This window comes from Zonotrichia albicollis, chromosome 30 (genome assembly GCF_047830755.1).
Source record: "Zonotrichia albicollis isolate bZonAlb1 chromosome 30, bZonAlb1.hap1, whole genome shotgun sequence".
NCBI lineage: Eukaryota > Metazoa > Chordata > Aves > Passeriformes > Passerellidae > Zonotrichia > Zonotrichia albicollis.
Window position 1 is genome coordinate 2,538,477 of NC_133848.1, and position 23,154 is coordinate 2,561,630.

Genomic DNA, 23,154 nt, shown 5'->3' on the forward strand with positions numbered 1-23,154 from the left:
CTTTCCCAGGGCAGTCACAATCAGGCCATGGCACAGGACCAGGTGTCAGAGACAGGAAAAGTTTTATGTCTGGAAACATTTTGGAACAGCTGTGCTGCAAGGGTGGGTGAGGCCTTGCTTTTGCTGAGACAGGGCCACAGATGTCCATCAGTCTGTCAGCCATGGCACACTGGGGACAGTGTGAGGCTCTGCCAAAGTCAGGTCCTGAGTGACCAGGTGACCAGAAGTGCCACCTGGGGAGAGGGCCCTGGGTGCCCAATTGGCTTAAAAGAAAGAGCATGAGGTGGCCAAGTCGCTGAATCTCTCTTCTCTTGGGGTGTCTGTAACATCCACGCTGGAACACAGGAGGTGGCAACTCATTTAAATGAGGAATATCTGCCAAGGAAAGTGAGAATGTTCCGGGAATGGAAAGAAGACCCATCTCTAAACTTCTTTTAATTTCCAAGATTATGGGGATACCAGGCCAAAATGGTGGAGAATGAATAACAGCTGTTCACAGGGAAATTTATAAACCAGAACAGAACAAACAGCACAAACCCAGAACTTTCCCTGCCGCTCAGCGCTGTTGGTTTTTGTGGCAGTTATAACCGCAGCCAGCAGGGGATCGTGCAGGGAGCATTCCCGGCCAGCAGGGGGCGCCCCGGTCCAGCTCCATCCCCTCAGGGGCCGTGGCGGCCTCGGACAGGACGGAGGAGGGGAAATCGCTCTTTTTGCAAACTCACGGCCACCAATCGCTCCCGGCACCACGACCGCCAGCGGGCAGAAGCCACCAAGGCAGCAGGTTGGATCCCAGTGCCCACTGGCAGCGTAGCAGTGTCCCGGGGCCGGGCACATGCCCTGCAAAACACCCATGACCGCTCTCCATGATCCCGAATGGGAGGAAGGCAGGGCCTGACCCCAGGCAGGTCTCGGGTCCACAGCAGCACCTCTGGTGTCTTTACACCATAATTCCTGCAAACCCTCAGGCTTTCACTCAGGTGAGTAGGGCCGGGATGCAGCAGCTTTGGGGACACCTGGAATCCACACAGGGTCACTCCCCACAGCCCCAGCACAGCTGTGGGCAGAGCCTCTGCTTGGTATTTCCACACTTTTCCCTCTTGTCTGGCATACACATCCCAAACCCAAACATTCTTTCCATGAGGTTCCAGAACGCTGCAGGTTTTGTTCAAGAAGGAGGGTCCAGGTCAGCTTGTTGAGCAGTAGTTTTGTGGTTCTCTCTGTCCCTTACAAAGAGGAACAAATGAACAATTGCTACATTTCCGGGCTGGTTCCCTCACAGCTGCACCTACAGCGGGGGGTTTCCAGCCAGCCCAGCACTGAAACCAACAAAGGCCCTCACAGAGCCACTGCTTGGGCTCCCTTTGGAGTTTGTGCTTCTTGCAGGGCTGAGCAAACCACACACAGGCCTTTTTCCTCCACAGAAATCTCACCTCTGAAGCAGCTCCACAGACCCAGAGCCACTCAGAATCTGTCTGGGGTGATGCCCAGGCTGCCGGCACCTTGTGGAGGCTGTGCTGGGCCCTGGGTCACCCAAAAATCTGAGGCACCCAGGGAAGGAACTGGGACCTACGGGCCCATCGAGCCACTGCCCATCCCTGGCACCTCCATTCCCCTGGAAATCAAATCATGGGTACCCCATTTTTATGTCTCCCGCACACTGGAACCCATATCCCAGTACTCACATTCCCCAGGATCTCCATGGCCCAGGACCCCTCATTCCCAAGGAACCCTCTTCTGTTCATTCCATCCCTAAAATTCCCTTCCCACAGGACCTTGATTTTCACAGGACCCCCATTCCCGCAGGATCCCCCATTCCCACAGCATCCCCATCCCATGACCCTAAATCCCTGGAGCCCAGGTTCCTCTGGTACTCCCATCCCTGAGTCCCCTCAGCCCTGGGGAGCCCCATTCCCAGTGACTCCCCCTCCTCAGTTCCCCATTCCCAGGGACCCCATCCCTGGGATTCCGCATTTCCCTGGATACCCATCCCCACATCCCCAAACCCCCCTGAGCTCCTCACTCCTGGGAACCCCATGTCCCGCCACGTCCCACCCAGCCTGGCCCCTTCCTGTCCCCACCCTGCCCAAAGCCTGTCCCCAGCTTGTGGCAACCCTGATGCCACCAGGTGCCACCTATGCATGAGGACAAGACCTGACCTCGCTTCCTTCCCCTTTGGCCAAACTGCCACCACCCAGGGGACAGCCACCCCCTGCAGCGAGTGACAGCCAGTGCACATGGCTGGGGACACCGGGATGGCCGGGAAGGTGGCGCTGCTCCTGTGGGGTGAGTGCCCCAGGCACGGGCCTGACACCCCAGGGATGGTGAGGGTGAGGGGGACAGGGGAGCTGCAGGGTCCCCTGAGGACCCCAATGCCAGCAGTGACAGTCCATGTTACCCACAGTGGACCTGGGTGGGACTGGGGATGTAGGGTGGCTTTGGGGACAGGAACAGCAGCAGAAATTTGGGGATGGGGATGTGAGGACAGGAATGTGGGGACTGGCACCTTTGGGCTCAGGTAGCTCTGGGGATAGGGACAAGGGAACTGGGATGCAGGGACAGAAGGGAACAAGAGCGGTGAGGATGCAGCCATGGGGATGGGATCATGGGGATGGGATCATGAGCTGGTGGGGGTGACCGGGGCCAGCATGGGCTGTGTCTGTGGTGTCCTCATCCTCGGGATGTCTACCCATGTCCCCATGATATGCCTCAGTCCAGGGTGGCCTCAGTGTCCATGGTGCCAAAGTGTCTGTGCCACACAGATGTGGTGCACGGGTGGCTGTGACACAGACATGTCCCCCTGCTTTGCCAAATATCTTTTGGGGAACCACCCAGACACACTTTCCCACAGGATCTGCTGTCCCCAGCCCCACACTGGCCCTGGCAGGCTGGTGTCCCCTGTCACCCGCAGGTGCCCAGACCACCCAGCTCCTGGTGTAGCCTCCCTGGAGACCGGCGGTGCTGTGGGACAGGGTGACACTGACCTGCCAGGGCTCGGGGACTGTCAGTGACACCATCTGGTGCAAGGATGGGCAGTGCTCGGGGCAGGAGGGATCTGACCACTTCACTGTGAATGTGAAAAGCACCTACGTGTGTGACAGACTCGGCATCGGTTGCAGCCCACCATTGACAGTCCCAGACGGTGTGGGGACTTTGGGTCTCCCCAGGCTTGCACTCGCACCCAAGGGCTCTCGGTGGTCTCCGCTCCATGGGTCACCTCCTGTGTGATCAGAGCCCGTCCCCTGCTCTGGGGACATCACAGAGTGGGGGGATCCCAGTGTTGGAATTGGGGACCCCTGGTGCGCTGGGTGTGACCCAGTGGGGGGATCCCCATGAAAATGCGACCCCAGTGTGATAGGACACCCATGTCACCCAGACTGGCTGGTGCTGCAGGTACCGGCACGGGAGCTGCTGAAGGGGGACACAGTGACACTGAGCTGCCGGCGCTGGTGGAACCAGAGTGCGATTCTACCATGAGGACAAGGAGGTGGGGAGGGCCCACTATGGGGCCGAGCTGTCCCTGTCCCCTCTGCAGCTGTACCACTGTGGCCGCTACAGCTGCAGGGGCTGGCTGGATGCTGAAATGTCAATGTTGGCACAGTCGGTGCCAGTGACAGTGACAGTGTATGGTCAGCACCCCCACGGCTGGAACTCCAAACTCCTGACACTCCCAAAGCCACTTCCCAGCCGACTCAGAGTCACAGTCCTCACCTCCCCTCTCCTTCCCAGAGCTCTTCTCAGTGCTGGTGCTGGAGGGTCCCCCTAAGCCCACTGAGGGGTCCCCCTGACTCTCAGCTGCCTCAGCACCCCCAGCCCCCTGCGGCCCCAAGTCCCCCTCCTGCACGCGTTCTACCAGGACAGGCAGGTGAGGGGGCCCATAGGGGTCCCTGCAGCTGTTTCCCACCGTGGGAGTCTCCCACTCGGGGAATTACAGCTGTGAGGTGCACTCTGAGGGGGGGCTCTGCATCATGGTGCTCACTGCTGAGTGTGGGATGGGCATGGGGAGCCCCCACAGCCTCCTTGGCTACCCCAGCACTGCCTAGGGATCTCCCAGCCCTCCTTGACACCTGCCCTGTGGCCCCCAACCTTTCCTGGGTCCCTCCCTGGCTCTCCCATTCTTTCTCAGGTCTTTCCCCAGGTCCCCCAGCCCTACATCTATACCCCCATCTATACACCTCTTCTGTGTCCTGCCATTTCTGCCCCGGGTTGCTCCCCAAGTCCTCCATTCCTGGCGTGTGTCTCTCCATCCCTCATCGGGTCCCTTCACTCCTCCTTGCATCCCCCCACCCCTCTCTGAGGTCCCCACACATTCCTCAGGTCACATCCCCCCCTCCCTGGGTCCCCATACCCTTTCTGGTGTCGCCACCCCCCCGAGATGTCTCCTCCCAGAACCCTCTATCTCCCTGTTTCCAAGCCCCCCCCCGCCCCATCTCTGCACCTCCTCTCCCTCACTGTGATCCTCCTGCACCTCCCCGACTCCCCCAGGTCCCTCACTGTCCCCTGCTGTCCCCCCCTTCCTGCAGGGGTTCCTCTCTCGGGGGTGTCACTGTGGGCGCAGCCCCCCGGGGGTCAGGTGGCACTTGGGCACCGCCAGGTGCTGAGCTGTGCAGTGGCTGCGGGGACAGATCCCCTGTTCTTCTCCTGGCCCCGGGAGGGCTCAGGGGCACCGCTGGGCACCTGCCCCTGCCTGGTGGTGTTGGGGACAATGACAGCGGCCAGTACCGGTGCCGGGTCAGCGACGGGGACAGCGTGGCTGAGAGTGACCCCCTGAATGTCACCGTCCTGGGTGAGCGGGACCCTCGGGCTGGGGGTGACCCAGGGTGTGCCTCAGGGTCTGATTCCCTGGTAAATCTACTCCAGCCTGCCCTGAATTCCCCTGCTTGGGAACTCACTGCTCTTGCTGTGACACCCATGTTCCCCAGCCCCCCGTGTGCAGCCCCTGCTCAATATTGCCACACTTTTCCCTCTCTTCTGCTGTGCACATCCAGAACCCAAACATTCTTTCTTGGAGGTACCAAAGGGCTGCAGGATTTGTTCAAGAAGGAGGGTCGAGGTCAGGTTGTTGAGCAGATTGGTGTGGAATTTGCAGTAGTGCTGGGGCTCTCGCAGTCGCTTGCTGAGAGGGACAAAATGACCAATTGCTGCATTTCTGGACTGGTTCCTCCACAGCTGCCCTTGCATGGGGAATTTCCCACCAGCCCTGCTCTGAAAACCATCAAAGGCCCTCACAGAGACACTGCTTGGGCTCCCTTTGGGGTTTGTGCTTCTTGCAGAGCTCAGCAAAACCACAGGCAGGCCTTTTTCTACCCACAGAATTCTCACCTCTGCAGCAGCTCTAAAAATGCCAGAATCAAAGTCAAGGGGGCAGGGGGGACCCTCAGGTGCTGGCTGCCACCTGGGGCTGGCCAGAGCAGGGCTGGGCAATGGCCATCCCTGTGCACTGGGGCTGGGCCATGGCTGGGCCCCACCCTTGCACTGACAGTGGTCTCCAGGATGTGCCACCCCTGGGACAGGCACCCAGCCCGGAATGTGCAGGGACATTTCTGGAACTGCCACCCCCAGCACCCCCCATGCCAGGATGTGTCACCCCCTGGCCTGGTTTCCCCCAGGTCATCCCCACAAATGGGACCTTACAGGGCAGGACCCTCCTGGATGTGCCCTCCCTGGACAGACACTGCCTCCCTTTGCCATCTGACTCTCAGCACAAATGGCTTCTTCCTTTTTGTCCAGGAAAAAGAAAGTGAAAGTGTTGAGGGGGCGCAGCCCAACACCTCCATCCCGCACAGCTTCCCCACCCTTCACTGCACTCCTTGCTCCCCATTATCCCCCTCACCTGGCCCCCCCAATGCGTTCCCTGCTCAGGTGATTCCTGGGATATCTGAGCCAGGGACCGGGGTTGAGGAGACATGGCATAAAAGTGAGGAAAATAGGGAAAAAAATAGAAATAAAGAAAGAAAAAATCGAGGGCAGGGGAGTGCACAGAAGCAGAGATACCCAGGACTCCATGTGGTACCTGCACAGGAAACAAGCATTCCAAGGGGGCAGCAGCTGGCCACGGGTCACCCCAAAATCTGAGGCACCCAGGGAAGGAGCTGTGACCCCCATGCCCCCACCCAGCCACTGCCCATCCCTGACACCCCCATTCATTTGGGACCCCAGCCATGGGAATCCCATTGCCTTTTGTCCTTCCTTCCCTAAGACGCCTTCCCGAGACTGCAATTCCTCACAATCTCCAACCCCAAAGAACCCTATCCTGGTAATTCCAGTCCCTGGGAGCCCCATTCCCTTGGGGACATTGATTCCCCCAGGACCCCCCATTCTCACAGGGTTCCCCTTTCCCCTGGCACCCCCATCACTTGGCCCCCATCCCATGATCACAAATCTCTGGAGACCACATTGTTCTGGCACCTTCATTCCCAAGTCTGAGTCCATCCATCCACTGGGACCCCCATTCCCATGGGACCCCATCCCTGGGCACCCCATTCCTCTGGACAACCATCCCTGGCTCCCTACACCACCTCAGACTCCAAATTCTGGCCCCACCATTTCCCCACCATGGCCCACAAGGTCCCCACCCTGTGCCCATCCTGTCACCACCCTGCCCCCTGCAAGGGCCATCTACACATGGGGACGAGATGTGACCTCGCTTCCTTCCCCTTTATCCGAAGAGCCACCACCCAGGGGAGCGGTGGCCACAGCAGCGAGTGACAGCCAGTGCACATGGCTGGGGACACCGGGATGGCCGGGAAGGTGGCGCTGCTCCTGTGGGGTGAGTGCCCTGGGCATGGGCCTGACACCCCGGGGATGGGGAGGCGAGGGGGCACAGGGGGGCTGCAGGGTCCCCTGAGGTCCCAAAAGGCTGCAGAGGCAGAGCATGAGGTGACCAGGGCTGTGGGGACAGGAGAGGGGGGACAATAATGGGGGGACAGGGATGTGGGGAACTATTATGGGGCTGGTGGGGGTGGCCACTGCAACCACTGCTGAGTTTCCATTTCTGGGTGTCCAATGTGTCTCCATATCCTAACTGAACAAGGGCCAGTTGGTGTGTCTCTGTCCCCAAGGGGTCCTTGCCACACTATGACAGTTTAAAGACAGCCCCCACACCCAGAGCCTCCCGCCAATGTCCCTGTGATGCCACCCTCACCCAGCCCTGTCCCTTCTCCCTTCCAGTGCAGACCCTCAGCCTCGCTGGTGAGTCCTCGGGGGATGCCATGGCCCCACCCCGCTGTCCCCAGCCCCACACTGGCCCTGGCAGGCTGGTGTCCCCTGTCACCCACAGGTGCCCAGACCACCCAGCTCCTGGTGGAGCCCCCCTGGAGGCCGGCGGTGCTGTGGGACCAGGTGACACTGACCTGCCAGGGCTTTGGGACAGCCACCATCTGGTACAAGGACGGGCGACGCTGGAGGCAGGAGAGACGCGATCAGTTCACTGTCACTGAGAGTGGCACCTACATATGTGACAGACCCGGCACCGGGCTCAGCCCCCCCGTGACAGTCTCAAATGGTGAGGGGGATTTGGGTGTCTCCAGCCTGGCACCTGCGGAGACCCCGAGGGCTCTGGGTGGGCTCTGCTGCATGGGTCACCTCCTGGTGTGACCAGAGCCTGTCCCCGGCACACGGGGACATCCCAAACCATCTCAGAGCAGAGGGACCCCAGTTCTGGATTCAGGAACCCCTGGTGCACTGGATATGTTCCAGGTCGTGGGTTCTTTGAGAAAATGAAATACCCCAGGTGTCCTAAGACTCCCATGTCCCACAGCTCGGTTGGTGCTGCAGGTGCCGGTGCAGGAGCTGCTGGAGGGGGACACGGTGACACTGCGCTGCCGGCGCTGGGAGAACATGTCGGTCACCGGGGTGCGATTCTACCATGGGGACAAGGAGGTGGAGAGGTCCCTCAGTGGGACAGAGCTGTCCCTGTCCCCTCTGCAGCTGAACCACAGTGGCCGCTACAGCTGCAGGGGCCGGGTGGACTCTGAGGTGGCACCGTGGGCACTCTCGGATCCAGTGACAGTGACAGTGCACGGTGAGCACCACACAGCTGCCACCTTGACATCCCCACAACCCCTCCCCAGGAATTCAGGCTCACAAATCCCCCTCCCCTCTCCTTCCCAGAGCTCTTCTCAGTCCCAGTGCTGGAGGGTCCCCCCAAGCTCACCGTGGAGTCCCCCCTGAATCTCAGCTGTCTCAGCACCCCCAGCCCCCTGCGGCCCCGAGCCCCCCTCCTGCACGTGTTCTACCGGGACGGGCAGGTGGTGGGGGGCCCGCAGGGGTCCCCGCAGCTTCTGGTGCCCGCCGTGGGGGTCTCCCACTCGGGGAATTACAGCTGTCAGGTGCACTCCGAGGGTGGGGCTGTGCAGAAGAGCAGCGCCCAGCTCCGCATCATGGTGTGCTGTGAGTGCGGGGATGGGCACAGGGAGCCCCCATAACCTCCCTGGGTCCCCCACCACTGCCTGGTCACCCCCATAAATGCCAGGGTCCCCCATCCTTTCCTGGGTATCTCACCAGATTCCTCAACCTCTATGTGGGTACCCCCTATTTCCTTGCAATCTTTTTCCACATCCTCTCATTACTGCTGGGATCACCCTCTGTGTGCCCCCATTCCTCACTAGGATCCCTTCATCTCTCCCTGGTTCAACTACAGCCCTCACTGACCTCCCCCCATGGTCCTCAGATCTCACCATTCCCTCCCTGGGTTTACATACCCTTCCTGGGGTCCCTCATCTTCCTCTCCGGATGACAGGTCCCTGAACCCTCCATCCTTCCTTGGGGTGCGTTTCCAAGCCCCTTTCCATCTCTGCGCCCCTCTTCCTCAGTGAGGTCCCCCTTCCCCTCTCCCACCCGCCCTCCACAGGTCCCCCATTATCCCATGCGGTCACCCCTCCCACATGGGTCCCGCTCTCACTGTGGGCGCAGCCCCCCAGGGGCACTGGGGCACCACCTCGTGCTGAGCTGCGCGGTGGCCACGGGGAGATGTCCCCTGTCCTTCTCCTGGTACCGGGAGGGCTCGCGGGCACCACAGGGCACCGGCCCGCACCTGGAGCAGTGCTACACTGGGGACAATGACAGCAGCCAGTACCAGTGTGGGGTCAGCGACGGGGACAGTGTGGCCGAGAGTGACCCCCTGAATGTCACTGTCCTGGGAGACCAGGACCCTTGGGCTGAGGATGACCCCTCCCACAGTATCCCCATCTCCATCCTACCTTGCCCAGTGCCAGCCCTGTCTCTGTCTCCACAGTGCCCGTGGCCAATGCCACCATCAACCCTGGTCCCCTGTCACACCAGGTGCATGCAGGTGACAACGTGACTCTGTGCTGCTCGGGGCAGGTGGGCTCAGCCCCTGTCACCTTCACCTGGCTGCACAACGGGCAGGAGGTCGCCTGGGGTCCCCTCCTGGAGCTCAGGGACATCAATGTGGAACATTCAGGCACCTACCAGTGCTTGGCCATCAACCAGCTGGGACAGGACGGGCACCACGTGTTCCGGGCACTCAGCCCTGAGCTGGCCCTGGAGGTGACACCTGGCTCACCCTGGGTCACAGGTGGGCTCAGACAGGGTTGCTGGGTTGTTCAGGGCCCCTGTAGTTCAGGGTAACTCCAATGTGTCCCCTCTGTCCCCAGCAGTTGCTGTGAATGTCGGCAGGACCCTCCTGTTCCTGCTCCTGCTCCTGGCTGTCATCGGGGGCTGTCACTGGTGGCACCACCGGGGTGGGTGACAATGGGGGGGATGGGGGTCCTCAAGTGAGGGGGAGCCCCCAGAGTGCGGGCAGAGATCAGCAGCATGCAGGGCCCCTGAGCTTGGGGACACTGAGCCTGCAGTGACCTCGGCTGGGGATCCTGGGGGATTTGGGGGATATTTGGAGAGTCTTGGTTGGGCTCCAGGGCCTTCCCCGGCTGGGCTTTGAGGAATGTTGGGGTGCATTAGGAGCTCCTGGAGGGTTTGGGGAGGTCCGGGAGGGCTATGCAGGGATGTTGGAGGATCTTTTTGGGTCCTGGTGGTGTTTTGGGGGTCCCCCTCTCTGCCAGACTTGGGGTTCTGAGGACAAAGACGGTTGGGGGCGACAGGGGGATTGGGGGAAGTGCAGTGATGCAGAAGTTATGGGAGATTCATAGGTGATGAGAGTGTTCAGGGGGAATCAGGGGTCCACTGGGAATTGGGGCTGCAGTGGGGATTTGGGGCTCCCGTGCATGGTTGGAGCTGCCGAGGTCCCAGGAAGGTTCAGCGATCCTGGGCTCCCCCTGGTCACCTCCTCCCCTTTCCCTTGCAGCCACCAGGAAGCTCCAGGACAGGTGAGTGGGGGGCTCGGGCTGGGACTCCCCTTTACCCATCCCCCTTAGACCCCCCCCCCGGAGGAGGGGGCTGTGAACCGAGTGGGCACAGGGTGAGTACAAGGGGGGACAGGGACACATCACCTACGAGTGTCACCCCCACCCAGGTCCACACAACCGGTATCACTCTCAGGGGCTCCACGGGTGTCCCCCAGCCCTGCCCCACCTCGGAATCCACAAGTGACCAACACAGAGCTGTCGGGACATCACAAGGGACAGCGGGACCCCCGTGACTACGATGATGTGCTGTGACACTGGGGGCACTGGGGGCATCAATTCCCCTCAGGGATCTCTTCTTCCTCTTCACAGCACCCCACAGGGCCCCTCATTTACCCTTCCAGTGCTGGGGGAGCACACAATGTTTTTCCCTCTTGTTGTACCCAAAATTCAATTTTTTGGTCAATCTGTCTGAGAAACAAGGCTCACTCTTTCAAAATTGTAAATGTTTAATAAGGGATAAAAGGGACACTAAACAGCCTGCTGGGTGCTTGGCAACTGCCAGAGGCACACTGTTAACTAAAACAATTCTTCCTACATACCTTTCCATTGTATTGGTGAAATACATACTCAGGAGGGTTATACATATTCAAACATTTCTTCCAGATCACATGTTCCAGGAATCCTTTTGCTTGGTTTGACCCTTGATTCATTTTCATAAAGTACATGCCATACTGCAGATTAAATTTATATATTTCATGTTCTCACAAGGTCCCCCTGTTCTGTGGTTTGACAATTCTTGATAATGGAAGGTCAGTGGTAAATTCCTCTTTGCATTCTTTCTTTGGATGCTTATTTACTTGCTACTTTTCAATGTGTTCTTCTCATACAGATGAGATACCTCACCAGTACATTAAATCAACATTACCTATTTCACAAAATTTTCTGAGTTATTCTCACCATTATAACTTAGTTACACAACTAAAGGCATTAGCTACTTCTGCAACAGTTAATGTTGTAATATACAGTACATTGTCTCTATCTTGATCTTTTGTGGGAACCTAAACTATATTATTTATGACACTAAAATATATGTTCTACCCAGGGATTAAGGTAAAAGGGCTGAGAAATTGTGGAGTATCTAAAGCAGTTAAAAAGTGCATACAAACTGTATTGTGTCAAAATATTTTGAAAAAAATCAATATAATAGAGAAAGCCAATAACTACATAGTTATTCTTAACAGAGGGAAGGTGTATTGAAGCGTTTATTTGACTTATCCTTATCTTGCTCTGATTTTGTCAGCAATAAATTCAATTCATATCTCTAAACCATAGGCAGTTTTACCCGTGGCAGGATTTGATAAGTGATCTCTCCTGGTCCTTGTCTCAACCCAGGAACCCTTTGCTCAATTTTCTCTCCCCATCCAGGTGTGGAGGGCAGTGAGAGAATGGCTGTGGTGGGTGCGGGGCATCCGGCCACTGTCCATCCACGGCAAGGCAGGGAGGAGGAGGAGGGTCCAGGTCAGGCTGTGGAGCAGAATGTTGTGGGATTTGCAGTAGTGCTGGGGCACCCTCAGTCCCTTGGGCAAAGGGACAAAATGCTGCATTTCTGGACTGGTTCCCACACAGCTGCCCCTACAGGGGGAGTTTCCAGCCAGCCTTGCTCTGAAAACCATCAAAGGCCCTCGCAGAGCCACTGCTTGGGCTCCCTTTGGGGTTTGTGCTTCTTGCAGAGCTGAGCAAACCACAGGCAGGCCTTTTTCCACCACAGAATTCTCACCTCTGTAGCAGCTCTAAAGCTGCCAGAAATCAAAGCCAAGGGGACAGGGGGGACCCTCAGGTGCTGGCTGCCACCTGGGGCTGGCCAGAGCAGGGCTGGGCAATGGCCATCCCTGTGCACTGGGGCTGGGCCATGGCTGGGCCCCACCCTTGCATTGACAGGGGTCCCCAGGATGTGCCACCCCTGGGACAGGCACCCGGCCCGGAATGTGCAGGGACATTTCTAGGGCTGCCACCCCCGGGACCGGTCCCCTCATGCCAGGATGTGCCACTCCCCGGGAAAGGATCCTCCTGGGACAAGACCCTCCTGCATGTGCCCCCCAGAATGGAACCCCCTCCCTTTCCCATCTGACTCTCAGCACGAACGGCTGCTTCCTTCTTTTCCAAGGAAAACAAAGTGAAACTGTTGAGAGGGCACAGCCCAACACCTCCATCACTCACAGCCTCCCCACCCTTCCCGGCACGCCCTACACCCAATTTTTCCCCTACCCTGTCTCCCCCCAACCCACTCCCTGCTCAGGTGCTCCCTGGGATTGCTGAGCCAGGAACTGGGGGTGACGGCCCTTGCCACAAAAGTGAGGAAAATAAGGAAATAAGAGAAATAAAGAGAGGAAAAATTCAAGGGCAGGGGAGGGCACAGAGGCAGAGCTATCCAGGACCCCCCATGTGATGCCTGCACAGGAAAAGAGCACCCCAGGTTGGGTCTGTTAGGCTGTGGGTCACCCCAAAATCTGAGGCCCCCAGGGCAGGAGCTGTGACCCCTGTGCTCACCCAGCCACTGCCCATCCCTGAAACCCCCATTCCCCTGGGAACCCAACCATGGGACCCCCATTGCCTTGATTTCTCTCCTCCCTGGGGACCTCCATACCAGGAGTGTCATTGTCCAGTACCACCATTGCCTTGATCCCATCCCATGGGCTGCTTCTTCCCCCACAACCCCTATTCCCCAGGGTCCCCTTTTTCCCTCTGCACCCCCAACCCTGACACCCCCATTGATCTCTGGGGACCATGTTCCCACAGCACCCCCATCCCTGAATCACGCCCAGGCATGGAGACCCCATTTCTCCTGGACCTCCATTCTCCTGGACACCCATCCTTTGTTCCTCACATCCCCTGAGCCCCCCACTCCTGGCAACACCATTTCCCCACCATGTCCCCAGATTATGCAGCCTTGTCCCCAGCCTGTCCCCAGCTCATGGGCACCCTGCCCCCACCAAGGGCCACCTACACATGGGGACAGACATGACCTCGCTTCCTTCCCCTTCATCCGAAGAGCCGCCAGCCAGGGGAGCGGTGGCCACAGCAGCGAGTGACAGCCAGTGCACATGGCTGGGGACACCGGGATGGCCGGGAAGGTGGCGCTGATCCTGTGGGGTGAGTGCCCTGGGCACGGGCCTGACACACTTGGCATAGGGAGGGGAGGAGGCACAGGGGGGCTGCAGGGTCCCCTGAGGTCCCCAATGCCAGCAGTGCCAGTCCATGTTACCCACAGTGGACCTGGGTGGGACTGGGGATGTAGAGTGGCTTTGGGGACGAGAAGAGAGGGCAGGAATTTGGGGATGGGGAAGTGGGGACAGGAATGCGGGGACTGGTACCTTTGGGCTCAGGTGGCTCTGGGCATAGGGACAAGGGAACTGGGATACACAGACAGAAGGGGACAAGAACGGTGAAGTTGTGGCCACAGGGATGGGATCATGGGGATGGGATCATGAGCTGGTGGGGTGACCTGGGCCAGCATGGGCTGTGTCTGTGATGTCCTTGTGCCTCAGGTCCACAGCATCCCCATGTTCTGCCTCAGCCCACGGTGGCCTCAGTGTCCATGGTCCCAATGAGTCTGTATCACAGGGATGTGGTGCACGGTGGCTGTGACACATGCATGTCCCCCTGCCACTCCAAATCTTTTGGGGACCACTCAGACACACTTTCCCACAAGAACTGCTGTCCCCAGAGGGACAGTTTGGGGACAGCACCCACACCCCTTGCCCCCATGCTGCTGTCCCTGCAGTGCCACCGCCACTGAGCCCTGTCCCTTCTGCTTTTCCAGCCCAGACCCTCGGCCTTGCTGGTGAGTCCTCGGGGGATGCCATGGCCCCACCGTGCTGTCCCCAGCCCCACACTGGCCCTGGCAGGCTGGTGTCCCCTGTCACCCACAGGTGCCCAGACCACCCAGCTTCTCGTGGAGCCCCCCTGGAGGCCGGCGGTGCTGTGGGACCGGGTGACACTGACCTGCCAGGGCTCGGGGACCGCTGGTGCCACCACCTGGTACAAGGATGGACGGCGCTGGGGGCAGCAGAGACAGGACCGCCTCACTGTCACCGAGAGTGGCACGTACAAGTGTGACAGACCCGGCGGCGGGCATAGCCCTGTTGTGAGAGTCTTAGATGGTGAGGGGGCTACAGGTGTCCCCAGGCTGCCACCTCCAGGGACCCCAAGGGCTCTGGGTTGGTTCTGCCCTATGGGTCACCTCCTGTGTGGCCAGAGCCTGTCCCCTGCTCTGGGGACATCCCAGAGCATCCCACTGTGGGGGAACCCTTTGTTGGAATTGGGGACCCCAGTGTACCACATGGGGGGGTCCCAGTGCCATCAGGTACGACAGGACCCTTCTGTCCCCTAGACGGGCTTGTGCTACAAGCGCCAGCACGGACGCTGCTGGAGGGGGACATGGTGACAGTGCGCTGCCAGAGCTGGCGGAACAACATGGTCACCTCAGTGTCATTTTACCATGAGGGGAAGAAACTGGAGGGGCTCTGTGATGGCACCGAGCTGTCCCTGTCCCCTCTGCAGCAGCACCACAGAGGCAACTACCACTGTGAGCGCCGGGTGAGCAAAGGGGTGTCAAAGTGGAGCGTGTCGAAGACGGTGACAGTGACAGTACACAGTGAGTGCTACGATGGGGACAGGGAAGCCCGACATCCTCCAAGGATTTCCTATCCCTGCCTGAATCCTTCATGCCTCTCTTTACTCCTCCCTGGGTCATACAAAATTTCCCAAGTCCCTCTTGGTTTCCCCCATGACTGCCCAGTTCCCCCTCTTGATCCCTCATCCCTCTCTTTGTCCTCCCCATCCCTCCCTGGATTCCCCACCCTTTCCAAGGTCCCTACTCCACCTTCTGGTCTCCCTTCCTTCCATGGGTCCTCCAGCCTATCTATAAACCCCAAATCATTCCCTGAGTCTCCTCAGTCTCTCTTGCAGTTCCCCATCCCTGCCTGGGTCTCTGCACCTTTCCATGGGGTCTCACCATTGTCCCTAGGTCCCAACATGCCTCCCAGGGTCCCCTTCTACTCACTGGGATCCTCTCTGCTTCCCTCCAATCCCTTCCTTTCCCTCCCATGTCTCCCACCTTCCTGGGTCCTCAATCCCTTCTGTGTCCATCCACAGGGATCCCACTCTCAGGCGTGTCCCTGTCAGTGCAGCCACCCGGGGGACAGGTGACACTGGGGGACAGCCTCGTGCTGAGCTGTGAGGTGGCCATAGGGACATGTCCCCTGTCCTTCTCCTGGCACCGGGAGGGCTCAGGGGCAGTGCTGGGCACTGGCCCCCACCTGGAGCTGCACCACGCTGGGGACAATGACAGCGGTCATTACCAGTGCTGGGTCAGCGACGGGGACAGCGTGGCCAAGAGTGACCCCCTGAATGTCACCGTCCTGGGTGAGTGGGACACTCGGTCTGGGGATGACCCCACCCACGGCACCCCTATCCCACCTGCCAAGTGACAGCCCTGTCTATGTCCCCACAGTGCCCGTGGCCAATGCCACCATCACCCCTGGTCCCCTGGCACACCAGGTGCGTGCAGGTGACAACGTGACCCTGCGCTGCTCAGTGCAGGTGGGCTCAGCCCCTGTCACCTTCACCTGGCTGCACAACGGGCAGGACGTGGGCCAGGGTCCCCTCCTGGAGCTCAGGGACATCAGCATGGGACATTCAGGCACCTACCAGTGCATGGCCACCAACCAGCTGGGACAGGATGGGCACCACGTGTTCCAGGCACTCAGCCCTGAGCTGGCCCTGGAGGTGACACCTGGCTCACCCTGGGTCACAGGTGGGGTCACACAGGGTCACCAGGGAGTGCCGGTCTCCTGAGCTAATGGGTGATCCTGATGTGTCCCCATTTGTTTCTTGCAGTGGCCACAGGGATCGGTGGGGCCCTTTTGTTCCTGCTCCTCCTTGTGGGTGTCATTGTGACCTGGCACCGGTGGCACCGTGTGGGTGGGTGACAATGGGGGGACAGGGACCCAGGGAGCTGTAGAGGCCCCCAGAGTTGGGGAGCGATAGGGCAGCACCCACAGCCCCAGAATTGTGACTATGTCTGGGGGTCCTGAATGGTTTGGGGAGACACTGGAGGGTTGTGCAGGAATGTTGAGAGTTCTTTAAGGACCCCTGGGGGTATCTGGGGGTCTCTGTCCCTGCTGGGCTTCGGGTTCTTGAGGCTGAGTTGGTCGAGGGCACTGGGGATGTTCATTAATTCTGGGGGGCTTCAGAGATGCTTGGGGGCCCTGAGGGGAATTGAGGGTCCAGTGGGTGTTCAGGAATCCTGAGAGGGGTCAGGTCCCTGGGACCCCACAGTCGCCCCTTCCCTCTTTCCTCTGCAGCCGCCAGGAAGAACCAGGAAATGTGAGTGGGGTCTGAAACCACACTCTCCCCTTTTACCCCAACCCCCAAGACCTCCCATTCCCTCCCCCACATCCCCTTTATTCCCTCAGGGCCCCCCCCGGATCCCCTAGCCCCCCCAGAGGAGGGGGAGGTGCTGTACACCCACGTCGTGGTCACCAAGAGGGCAGGGGGTGAGTACGGGGGACACACGCAGAGGGACACGTCACCCACGAGTGTCACCCCACCCAGATCCCACAGCCCGTGTCTCTCGCAGCATCCCCCCGTGTCACCACCCTCCAGGATCCCCAGGTGACCTACGCGGAGCTACGGGGACCCCAGGGGCAATTGCAGGAACCCGGTGACATCTACGGGAATGTGCTGTGACACTGGGGGGAACTGGGGGACCATGGAGGTCCCCACCCATGGGCACCCACTCGTATGTGTGCTGCCACTAAAAACTGTGCCTCTCCCTCCCCGTGGAGACACAAAAATCCAAAAGGGCTGAGAGAATAACAATTTCCTGAAACAGCAGCTAGAGATATTAAAACAAACAGCGACAGCAACGAGGTTCAGAATCCAAATTGTCAGACAAGGAATGGTTTCCAGAGAAAGCCACCAATAAGGAACAAACCCCAGATATTTCCCCCAGCACGTTTCCTCCACCAGTAGAACCTAGCAGGGCCCTGGATCTTCCTTGCTCTGATGGACACAGCGGCCTTCAGGAGGCTCTGGATTCTCTTGTCCCCTGTCCCAAACCCCTCCTCGTCCTGTTCCCCACACAAGGATCTCACAAAGGACCTGTGGGGTGTGATAAATAGGTATGATTCGTGCTGATAAAAATTGAAACAGTAATCAATATTGATACAGTAATTCATATTTGAGAATAATAAAACAGTTAATAGTTAAAAGTTGTAATGCCAAAGAAGAGAGGGAAAGGAGGGGCTCCACCCACCCCCCCTTCCCAGCAGATGTTTTCAAGGACCACAGGAAAGAAGCTGAAGATACAGTTGCTAAAAATGACCAAGAACCTGGTTGGGTCCAAGAAAATGCTAATTATAAGGGACTTATTGTTTTGATATGTAGATGCAGTGATATGTTAGTCTTGGCTTACATTGTACTGGCTTGGTGCGCATGTGTAACCCAAAAGTGAATTAAAGGACAACGAAGAAGACTACAAGGCCTTCATCAGTGACGACCACCAAAGACTTGTGCGACCACCAAACCGAGTGGTGGCGCATGCGTGGTAAAGCTGGTAATGAAGGCGGAGACAGAAAAGTGACGAACCGAAAATGGGAGGAGATGGCATTGACACATGGCATATAAGGGGTGACTTTTACTTGGCAAGCTTGTACGTGAAGTGGCAAGGGTCATTGAACCCTGCACTCCGTACCCCGCGGTTGTTTTTGCTTATGCACTATTATTTGAACCAAATTATCCCTTATTTATATATTTTCTAAATTATTCAATTAAAATTGTTGCTACCTTAAATATTGTTTGGTTTGGGTTTTTTTTGATGGGACAATTGGGCAAACATAACAGGGGGTTCCAGAGCCTCTTCCATTCCCAAGGCAGTCACGATCAGGCCGTGGCACAGGACCAGGTGTCAGAGACAGGAAAAGTTTTATGTCTGGAAACATTTTGGAACAGCTGTGTTGCAAGGGTGGGTGAGGCCTTGCTTTTGCTGAGACAGGGCCACAGATGTCCATCAGTCTGTCAGCCATGGCACACTGGGGACAGTGTGACGCTCTGCCAGGTCCTGAGTGACCAGGTGACCAGAAGTGCCACCTGGGGAGAGGGCCCTGGATGGCCCAATTGGTTTAAAAGAAAGAGCATGAGATGGCCAAGTCTCTAAATCTCTCTTCTCTTGGGGTGTCTGTAACATCCACGCTGGAACACAGGAGGTGGCAACTCATTTAAATGAGGAATATCTGCCAAGGAAAGTGAGAATGTTCCAGGAATGGAAAGAAGACCCATCTCTAAACTTCTTTTAATTTCCAAGATTATGGGGATACCAGGCCAAAGTGTTGGAGAATGAATAACAGCTTTTTACTGGGAAATTTATAAACCACAACAGAACCAGAAACACAAACCCAGAACTTTCTGTCCCGCTCAGCGCTGTTGGTTTTTGTGGCAGTTGTAACCGGGGCCAGCAGGGGGCGCTGCAGGGAACCCTCACGGGCCAGCAGGGGGCACCCCGGTCCAGCTCCATCCCCTCAGGGGCCATGGCAGCTTTGGATGGGAGGCAGGAGGGGAAATCGCTCCTTTTGCAAACTCACGAGCACCAATCGCTCCCAGCACCACGACCGCCAGCGGGCAGAAGCCGCCAAGGCAGCAGGTTGGATCCCAGTGCCCACTGGCACTGTAGCAGTGTCCCGGGGCCAGGCACACGCCCTTGCGCAACACCTGTGACCGCTCTTCATGATCCCGAATGGAAGGAAGGCAGTGCCTGACCCCAGGTAGGTCTCGGGTCCACAGCAGCACCTCTGGTGGCTTTACACCACAATTCCTGCAAACCCTCAGGCTTTCACTCAAGTGACAGGACAGGGATGGAGCAGCTTTGGGGACACCTGGAATCCACACAGGGTCACTCCCCACAGCCCCAGCACAGCTGTGGGCAGAGCCTCTGCTTGGTATTTCCACACTTTTCCCTCTTGTCTGGCATACACATCCCAAACCCAAATATTCTTTCCATGAGGTTCCAGAACGCTGCAGGTTTTGTTCAAGAAGGAGGGTCCAGGTCAGCTTGTTGAGCAGAATGTTGTGGATTGTGCAGTAGTTTTGTGGTACTCTCTGTCCCTTACAAAGAGGAACAAATGAACAATTGCTACATTTCCGGACTGATTCCCTCACAGCTGCCCCTCCCGGGGGGGTTTCCAGCCAGCCCTGCTCTGAAAACCGTCAAAGGCCCTCGCAGAGCCACTGCTTGGGCTCCCTTTGGAGTTTGTGCTTCTTGCAGGGCTGAGCAAACCACACACAGGCCCTTTTCCTCCCCAGAATTCTCACCTCTGCAGCAGCTCCACAGACCATAGCCCCTCAGGATCTGTCTGGGGTGATGCCCAGGCTGCCGGCACCTTGTGGAGGCTGTGCTGGGCCCTGGGTCACCCAAAAATCTGAGGCATCCAGGGAAGGATCCGGGACCTGAGGGCCCATCAAGCCACTGCCCATCCCTGGCACCTCCATTCCCCTGGAAATCAAATCATGGGTACCCCATTTCTTATGTCTCCCCCTCTCTGGAACCTGTATCTCAGTACTCACATTCCCCAGGATCTCCATGGCCCAGCACTGCATTCCCAAGGAACCCTCTCCCACTCATTCCATTCCTAAAATTCCCTTCCCACAGGACCTTGATTTTCACAGGACCCCCATTCCCACAGGATCCTCCATTCCCCCAGCATCCCCATCCCATGACCCCAAATCCCTGGAGCCCACGTTCCTCTGGAACTCCCATCCCTGAGTCCCCTCAGCCATGGGGAGCCCCATTCCCAGTGACTCCCCCTCCTCAACTCCCCATTCCCAAGGATCCCACCCCTGGGACTCCCCATTTCCCTGGATACCCATCCCCACATCCCCAAACCCCCCTTAGCTCCTCACTCCTGGGAACCCCATGTCCCACTCTGCCCCACCCAGCCTTGTCCCCATCCTGTCCCCACCCTGCCCACAGCCTGTTCCCAGCTTGTGGCCACCCTGATCCCACCAGGTGCCACCTGCACGTGAGGATGAGACCTGACCTCGCTTCCTTCCCCTTTGGCCAGAGCCACCACCCAGGGGACAGCCACCCCTGGCAGTGAGTGACAGCCAGTGCACATGGCTGGGGACACCGGGATGTCCGGGAAGGTGGCGCTGCTCCTGTGGGGTGAGTGCCCCGGACATGGGGCCTGACATCCCGGGGATGGGAAGGGGAGAGGGGCACAGGGTGACTGTGGGGTCCGCTGAGGTCCCCAAAGCCAGCAGGGCATGGAGCCAAGTGTGACCAGAGTTGTGGAAGCTTTGGGGACAGAAACAGGAGACAGGAATGAGGGGACAGGGGGATGAAGATGTGGGGACAAGGAAGTGGCAGAAGGAACCTTGGGGCTGGGGCAGCTGTGGGGACCAGGACAGGAACACAGCAATGCAGGGACAGGGACAAGGGGACAAATACCATGTTGATGGACCATGGGGACATGTGCCATCAGAAATGGACCATGGGCAGAGGGCCATGGGGATGTGGCTGTGGGGCTGGCAGGGGTGACCTGTGACAGCACAGGGTCCCCATGCCTGAGCAAGGGTTGGCTGCTGTGTCCCTGTCCTCGAGACATCTGTGCCACACCATTGCCCCCACTGAGACCTTTTGGGAACAGCCCCACACTGCATGCTCCCGTGCTGCTTTTCCTGCAGTGCCACTCCCACCCAGCCCTGTCCCTTCTCCCTTCCAGCCCAGACCTTCGGCCTTGCTGGTGAGTCCTCGGGGGATGCCATGGCCCCACTGTGCTGTCCCCAGCCCCACACTGGCCCTGGCAGGCTGGTGTCCCCTGTCACCCACAGGTGCTCAGACCACCCAGTTCCTATGGAGCCCCCCTGGAGGCCAGTGATGCTGTGGGACCGGATGACACTGACCTGCCAGGGCTCGGGGATCGCTGGTGCCACCACCTGGTACGAGGACAGGCAGCACTAGTGGCAGCAGCGACCTGATCACTTCACTGTCAACAATATTGGCACCTACACGTGTGACAGACCCGGCACCGGGTGCAGCCCTCCCGTGGAAGTCTCAAACTGTGAGGGGCGTTTGAGTGTCCCCATCCCGGCACCCACGGGCACCCCAAGGGCTCTGGGTGGGCTCTGCTCCATGGTTCACCTGCTGGTGTAACCAGAGCCTGTCCCCTGCTCTGGGGACATCCCAGAGCACCCCAGAGTGGGGAAAACTATGTGGGAAATGAGGACCCATGGTGTGCTGGGTGTCACCGAAGGCGGGGTCCCAGTGCCATCAGGTGTGACAGGACCCCTCTGTCCCCCAGACTGGCTCGTATTGCAGTGAACTGATGAGGGTCTCCTCAGGGTGAGAGAGATGGACGACAATCTTGGTTCATGATCAGAAGGCTGGATTTATTAATATATGATATATAATACATTATTACTACACTAATAAGAATAGAGAGAAGTTGCAGAGGCTTGCTAAGCTAAGAATTGCATAGGAAAGAATGAATAACAAAGCTCTGTGTCCAGCAGAAAGCAAGGACAAACTCTCCCGTGAGTGGTCAGCAAATCCAAACACTCACAGAAGACCAATCACAGATGCACCTGTTACACTCCACATCGGCAGATAATTATTGTTTACATTTTTCTTCTGGGGCCCCAGCTTCCCAGAAGATGAACAAATCCCAAAGAAAGGATTTCTATGAAAAAATGTCTGTGTCAGGCTGGTGCTGCAGGTGCCAGGGCGGGCGCTGCTGGAGGGGGACACGGTGACACTGCGCTGCCGGGGCTGGGGGAAGAGCATGGTCACCATGATGTCCTTCTACCATGATGGAAAGAAACTAGAGGGGCTCCATGATAGGACCGAGCTGTCCCTGTCCTTCCTGCAGCAGCACCACAGTGGCCACTACCATTTTGGGGGCTGGGTGGTGTCACAGTGGAGCGTGTCAAACTGGGTGACAGTGACAGTGCAGAGTGAGAGCACGAATGGGGACAGGGAAGCCCAACATCCTCCAAGGGTTTCCCCAGCACTCCCCGAATTCTTCATCCCTCCCTTTACTCCTCCCTGGGTCACCCAAAATTTCCCAAGTCCCTCTTGCTTTCCCGCATGGGTCTCCTAAGCCTCTCGTCTGGTTCCCCATCCCTGCCTGGGTCATCCCCCTTTTGACGGGGTCTCACCATTGTCCCCAGGTCCCAATATGCCTTCCAGAGTCCCCTTCTGCTCACTGGAATCCACTCTGCTTCCCTCCAATCCCCCTCTTTTCCCTCCTGTGTCCCCCACCCCTTCCTGGGTCCCCAATCCCTCCTGTGTCCCCCCTCAGGGGTCCCGCTCTCAGGGGTGTCCCTGTCAGTGCAGCCCCCCGGGGGACAGGTGACACAGGGGACAGCCTGGTGCTGAGCTGTGCGGTGGCCATAGGGACAGGTCCCCTGTCCTTCTCCTGGCACCGGGAGGGCTCAGGGGCAGTGCTGGGCACTGGCCCCCACCTGGAGCTGCACCACGCTGGGGACAATGACAGCGGTCATTACCAGTGCCAGGTCAGCGACGGGGACAGCGTGGCCGAGAGTGACCCCCTGAATGTCACCATCCTGGGTGAGCGGGACCCTCAGGATGGGGGTGACCCCACTCACAGCACCCCCATCCCACCTTGCCCAGTGCCAGCCCTGTCTGTGTCCCCACAGTGCCCATGGCCAATGCCACCATCACTCCCAGTCCCCTGTCACATCAGGTGCATGCAGGTGACAACGTGACCCTGCACTGCTCAGTGCAGGTGGGCTCAGCCCCTGTCACCTTCACCTGGCTGCACAACGGGCAGGAGGTGGCCCGGGGTCCCCTCCTGGAGCTCAGGGACATCAGCTT

At 58.5% G+C, this 23,154-nt stretch overlaps 2 protein-coding genes across 2 annotated transcripts; both read left to right on the plus strand.

Moving 5' to 3' along the window:
* Positions 1-6,971: 6,971 nt before the first annotated feature.
* LOC141725557 (Fc receptor-like protein 3) lies at positions 6,972-11,527 on the plus strand. Its single transcript, XM_074529429.1, has 7 exons — positions 6,972-7,501; positions 7,757-8,020; positions 8,110-8,388; positions 9,233-9,535; positions 9,618-9,701; positions 10,262-10,283; positions 10,430-11,527. The coding sequence occupies exons 1-7, from the start codon at positions 7,129-7,131 to the stop codon at positions 10,572-10,574; spliced, it is 1,470 nt and encodes a 489-aa protein (XP_074385530.1). The 5' UTR covers positions 6,972-7,128; the 3' UTR covers positions 10,575-11,527.
* Positions 11,528-13,323: 1,796 nt separating this feature from the next.
* On the plus strand, positions 13,324-18,050 carry LOC141725582 (Fc receptor-like protein 2). The gene is made up of 5 exons (XM_074529502.1): positions 13,324-13,412; positions 14,083-14,103; positions 14,192-14,916; positions 15,417-15,686; positions 15,775-18,050. Exons 3-5 carry the CDS (start codon positions 14,700-14,702, stop codon positions 16,116-16,118), a joined length of 831 nt encoding a protein of 276 aa, XP_074385603.1. The 5' UTR covers positions 13,324-13,412; positions 14,083-14,103; positions 14,192-14,699; the 3' UTR covers positions 16,119-18,050.
* The last annotated feature ends 5,104 nt before the right edge of the window (positions 18,051-23,154 follow it).